General features: G+C 37.3%; 1 protein-coding gene across 1 annotated transcript; it reads right to left on the reverse strand.

Moving 5' to 3' along the window:
* Window positions 1–4542: 4542 nt before the first annotated feature.
* On the reverse strand, window positions 4543–5799 carry LOC132545931 (glutamic acid-rich protein-like). Its single transcript, XM_060209608.1, has one exon. The coding sequence runs from the start codon at window positions 5797–5799 to the stop codon at window positions 4543–4545; it is 1257 nt and encodes a 418-aa protein (XP_060065591.1).
* Between the last annotated feature and the right edge of the window lie 408 nt (window positions 5800–6207).

Here is a 6207-nt window from a genome sequence, read left to right on the forward strand (position 1 = left end):
AGTCTTTAGCACTTTAACATTTTCTCAGGTAAACAACTGACTTTTCGATTGACTATTCATAAATGTGCAGCAGTTTCTATACTGTCGCCTCCAAGCTGATCCTTACTTATCATTTTGTTACATATCACAATCAGTGTAACGTTATCAAAAATGGACCTTTACGATATCAAAAAGATGGGCAGCCAGTAGCCCAGAGGTTAGAACCATAGTTGTAAATGGTATTTGAACGACCTACATAAAGTAAAGTCATATTGTGGTAAACTGGTTTTGGGTCACCTAATTATTTATGATGTCTTTGTCCTAATTTCCTCTTACGAAAAGTACATGGGATGGAAACCACGTGTCAACATCCCGCGGTATTGCCTTGAGTGTTCCAATCAAACCATCGTACCACATTGGCCCGTGGATAGTTGCAACGATAGCAGTGTAATGATCTCCCTTGTGCAAAGTCAGTCCAGCCAGACGATACAGATGCTTCTGTACAACGACTTCCGTCTTATTAAGTATTTGTTGGAAGCTTAATCGGTCGTAAAGACAGTGTTCATACACACGGACCACAAATATCGGGGGGAATGAAAGCACTTTCCGTTTCACATGGCGACGTCCAGAACACATTCGTTCATTTCTGTAATTAAAATAGAATAGTTTACAAATTTATGACCAACCGTTATATCTGCAAGGGAAATTTGCAGTCCGTTATAAATTTTCATTCCATTAACGGACGTTTTATTTATTTATTAATTTTTTTTTTTTTTCCATTTTTTGGTCTGATAAGAAATAAATTTTCCAGTTGTCATTTTCTGAAAAAAATCAGTATTAATTCCACAAATAAAACAATTATTAAAATGTTACCTACCCAAACGCCGTTTCATCAAGGTTTGGATGATCATCTGCGCATGCGCTATTTTGGTCTAGCCATCTGTTCACAAGGTCTTGGATATCAGGGAATGGTTCGGCAATACTTAAAAGACGACAAATAATAAGGCATTGAACACATGGTATTATTTACATTTCTGTCCTTAATGTTCCGATATGTGACAATAGGTCCATCGGCATTAACGGTCATTTGACAAAAAAAAACTCCATTAAGAATGTTGGGAGCTTACATAATATCAAATGGAAAGAGAAAAATAAAAGAAATATCAGCTAACCTCCCCATCTGACACCTTTGCTGAGCAGCCCAAGGGATAAAATAAAAAATTCTGAACTGAAGAAATGTTGGACTACTGAGACAAAAGCTGGTTGAAAAAATCAACTTTGACATGATGGACAAGTAGCTTTCTGAAACAAAGTTTAACCTAACTTTCCATTTATGGGCCCCAACCCTCATTCCATAAATTACTAATTTGGGAAATAATTATCATTCCTAACTCTTGAAGCTGGTCAAAACTGACTGAAGTCCATATAGGTATGAAGGAGAAAACTTTTGGGAAAAAAATAGCTAACTTCTCCTTTGAGGCCCCTTCCCTCATTTCCCAGGGGTCAAATCAAAATTTTAATGAACCTCACCCAATCATACATCAAACTAAATAAATCCATTCCGGTTTGAATTTAAATGGTACTAATTGGTACCAAATGCTGACAACACAGAAACAAAATCAGGAAAATTTTACTATATATAAATTTCGACCAATCAGAGACAAGCAAAGTGGCGGCCATTTTCTATAAATCTCAATATGGGACGACAAAATGATCGGTATCCCATGTGCCCATAAACAAATTTCGTCAAAATCGTAATATACTTTACAATACAATGTACGCCTATGATTTGTTGAAATTTAGATATTGGATATTGTTGGGTTTTCAAGAAAATTGGTAAGTAGGGGTTTAGAAGGATGTCGCACATCATGGTACAAGTTTGGAAAATGGAAAGTGCGGTGGGTAATGGGGGTGGGGGTGGAGAGGGGGGTCGCGATGACTTTTGCTATTGCTCGCAATTGCAATTCTATTTATTATTATTATTGTATAACATTTAATGCAACGTTTAATCAAAAATGAAATACACTGATGAATAAGATAAAAATATCATTGACAACGACTGATTATAATCTATATAGAAAATCATCGATCCTATGCCTTAAGTACTTACCTCACAACGACTCCTCTATGTTCCTGAGATTCATGTCTAGGTTCTTCACAGAAGGGATTATCGCATGTTGATACAGTGTAAGATGACCATTGTCTATCCAAGAATGCCACTATGTAATCGTATTCGTCGCCATAAAGATTCATCGACGATCTCAGTGGTTTTCCCGTGAAGTCCGTCCAGATTACTTTTGCGGAAGAGAACTGTTCCTCCGACATGAGTTTGAAGACTGTAAGTAAGGTTTGGGAAACAGGACTTTCGTCGTTGTCGATGAAAGTTTTGAAGGTTTCATCAGATACGTATCTGATATGCAGTATTGTCAACACGTTGTCAATTGTGCAAGTGTTAGCAAGTACCGTCCTTCCTATTTTCCCGCCCCATTTCATTACGATAGGGATTTCGGTTGGTCCTGTATTTTTCGAAACGGTCTTAAGTTTTGATGCAGTGTGGTGCACATTTTTCTTCCTTTTTGGTTTCCATAACCACCGTAACCATATCGCAGTCTGTATTTTGTTTTGCCCGTTTGGTCTTCTTCTTTCTTTTGCGGCATCCGGGGTACAACTGTTCCTTTAGTCTTGATTCGATGGCTTGCCGAAGGTTTGTAGCGAAAATGTAGGGACGGGCATATTTCGGTATTTTCAAATCTGACTTTACAAACTTGAACCAGTTTTCCACTGGAGAATTTGTATCTCGAGAAATGATGTGCCCTCTGCTGTCATTTTCAGTGTTGACTAAACAAGTGTTTAGCATAACCCCACTCCACAAAGGGACAATAGGCATGAATTTGTCCAGAAGGCATTCTACTGCTTCTGGACAAAACAGCGAGTTGTCGTCTACCTCCTCATTCTCTGCTACCTTCTCTATATCTGTTGAAATATTTTGAAAGATTTCTGTAAAAGGTGACGAAGCTTTAATTGTTAAATTTTCCATGATTTTCTCTGTGTTTATTTCTGCTTCAAAATCATTTGAATCTTGATCTTCATGAACTTCCGTACTATGGAACTGGTTGTTCAATTTCTTGATGGCTGTGGTGACATTTGCTGACATCTTAGAATTAAGAAGAACAGTGCATGTAAGGCTAAATACTTCTTTCGTTTCCTGCAGTGTAGTTGTATTCTGAAGAGCGGCAAAGCAGTCTAATGCAAATCTCCGCAAATCACTTCTTGTCTTCAGTTTATACTTACTTAGATGTCTGCTGAAATCCTTGATCAAATGAGCTGCACAAATATGATGTACAGTGAAGTCCAAGGGAACATTTTTTGTTTTAAGAATACTAAAACACGTCTGGAGATACGTTTTCACATTTGAATTATTGAATGTGTGAAGACATGATTGGATCAAGGCCATGCTATAATCCGTTTCAACTTTCTTGAGTTTCAGCTCCTTCCCCGCTGAACGCTTTATTGAAGACAAAAACAGTTCGATACGTGGAATGGTATGTTGTGTTGAAATCATGTCTGCCAGTGAAACTGGGGGAAGTTCCGAGTTTGGTTTCACGACAAGAGAGTAAAGGAATGGGCGTTTTTGTCCAGCAATGTTTGAAATAACTGACCCAGTTGAATCTAAATAAACGAACAGTTCGTCTTCGTCAGAAAGTTTCTTGAGAAGTTGCAATTGTCTGTTGGAGTACATGATAACATAGAATGGATCGTATCCAATATCTCGGATGTAAGGATCTTCAGTTTTTTCAAAGCCTTCTTTCAGAACTTGTAGCTCAGCAACAATGTTAGAATGGAGTTGTTCTTTTTTTATAATTTCTGAAACAATTTTTCTAAGAACGGCTTGATTTGGAACGCTAGTATAATTTCCAGCACTCAACTGCGATGTATCAGCGGTTAGAACATTCTCGTAGTATACTTTGGATGCAGAGGATTGCTTAATTTCCTGCCCAATCTTTTCTCTCCGCTCTCCAATGATATTTCTTCTGTTGATTTCTTCCTCTGCATGATTAATGATCCCACTTACGCTACAGTTGATGATTATGTTTGACTCCATAGTTGGCTCGTTCTCAATATCGAAGACAAACTTTCCTTGGCATGCAGGACCTTTGCAGAATGCTGTAGCTAGGAAGAATTTGCCACATTTTTTTCTACTTATTTTCGGTTTAACATGATGAGTTTTGAAGCGTAATACACAGCCGTGATGCATTTTGTTGGTTTCCGCTTGAAAAACGTCTGTCCAGTTTCCACTCATTCTTCTCAAAACTCGATGATTTGAATATTTTTTATCGACGGGTTCGATTGTTTTCCATGTATCTTTTGCAATCTGAATTGTAAAATGGTTTTGGGCATTATTCATATCCAGGTAGGTCTCTTTGGTTTTCAAAATCTCATCCGAACTTCCTTCCAGGCTATTTGTTGCATTGTTGTTGCAAACTGAAAAATTGTTAAACACATTTTCTCTCAATGCTCTCTTCTCTCTCGATCTTGTCTTTCATGCTTTCTTTTCATTTTTTCCTATTTTGTCGAGTCACTGTCTGATGAATTTCCATTTCGGTTTGCAATTTCCTGCTTCTCAAGCTTATTTTTCTTTTTCTTCTTTTGGGTGTTTGAGCCGACGTGCAATAAGTCTGTCTCTAAGTCTGATAAATTTCTAATTGGATCTGCACTCTCATTCTTCTCAAGCTTCCTTTTCTTTTTCTTCTTTTGGGTTTTGGAGCCAACGTGCAATAAGTCTGTCTCTAAGTCTGATAAATTTCTAATTGGATCTGCACTCTCATTCTTCTCAAGCTTCCTTTTCTTTTTCTTCTTTTGGGTTTTGGAGCCAACGTGCAATAAGTCTGTCTCTAAGTCTGATAAATTTCTAATTGGATCTGCACTCTCATTCTTCTCAAGCTTCCTTTTCTTTTTCTTCTTTTGGGTTTTGGAGCCAACGTGCAATAAGTCTGTCTCTAAGTCTGATAAATTTCTAATTGGATCTGCACTCTCATTCTTCTCAAGCTTCCTTTTCTTTTTCTTCTTTTGGGTTTTTGGACCACCGTGCCTGTCTGTCTTCCCATCATTGTCCTGCTCATTATTTATACGCTCTGAATCGTCAATCGTTGTTTCTAAGGACTTGATTGAATCATGTTGCGGTTCAAGATTTCTTATATTTTTCTTCCTCTTGTGTTTTGTTGGATCACTGATATTTGTCTTTCCATCATCCATCTCTTGTCGCTCATATTTCATTTTGTTCAAATCATCAAGTATGGTATCATACAATTTGACCGAACCATCTTCCCGCTCATGCTTTTTTTTCTTTTTCTCCCTTTGTTTTGTAGTGGCTATGTTTGACAGGTCCGTTTTTCTGTCATATGACTGCTCTTTCTCTATACGGTCTGCGTTATGAATTGTTCGATGGAATAACTTTTCTGAACTATCTTCATGATCTTGCTTTATTTTTGTTGTTCCAATTTTGTGTTTTATTGTGGCACTTGACAAATTCGTTTCTTTGTCATCGGGCTGCTCGTCTTGCTCTTTCTTCCTATCTAATTTAGTATGGAATGATGCGACTGAATTGTCTTGCTCCTCGTATTGTATATCATCTTTTCCGGTGTTGTAATCGCTTATATCTATTTCCTCCTCTTTTTGGGGTACATGTATCTCTGCATTGATATGTTCAATCGAAATGTTGTCTGTTTCGTCATTGTGCTGATGTTTTTTATCCGTTTCGTCACTTGGTTGTTTGTTTTTCTTTTCCTGTTTTGTCTTCCATGATTTTGATCTCGTTACCATAGTGTGGTGAGGAGGATCTTGCGTTATCTTTCTTTGTCGTCTCATCATTCACCTAATTAACACAAGTATTCGCCATATCAATAACTTTAAACTATCGTATCTTCAGTGTGCAAAAATATGTTGTCTTTAAAAGAAGATGACATGATGTCTCTTATTTTTGACAAAATATTTAGGATGCATTTATAGTTAAGACAAACGGCATACATTGTTTTTAATCTGTCTTGATGGTTGATATTGACTTAATTGCACGACTTCCATACAGAAAATCAAGCATCGCATGACAAAGTAAAATCTGAACCCGATAAAATTCAAAAGAATTCTCTAAAACACTGACAGGTCAGGAAAGGTCACGCATTGTGGCCAAATGCAGCTCCCCCGTTATAAAAATGATCGGAAACCACTATACGA

The sequence above is a fragment of the Ylistrum balloti genome, unplaced genomic scaffold (genome assembly GCF_031769215.1).
Source record: "Ylistrum balloti isolate Yb309-2 unplaced genomic scaffold, AGI_CSIRO_Ybal_v1 Utg369866, whole genome shotgun sequence".
In the NCBI taxonomy this organism is placed as follows: Eukaryota; Metazoa; Mollusca; class Bivalvia; order Pectinida; family Pectinidae; genus Ylistrum; species Ylistrum balloti.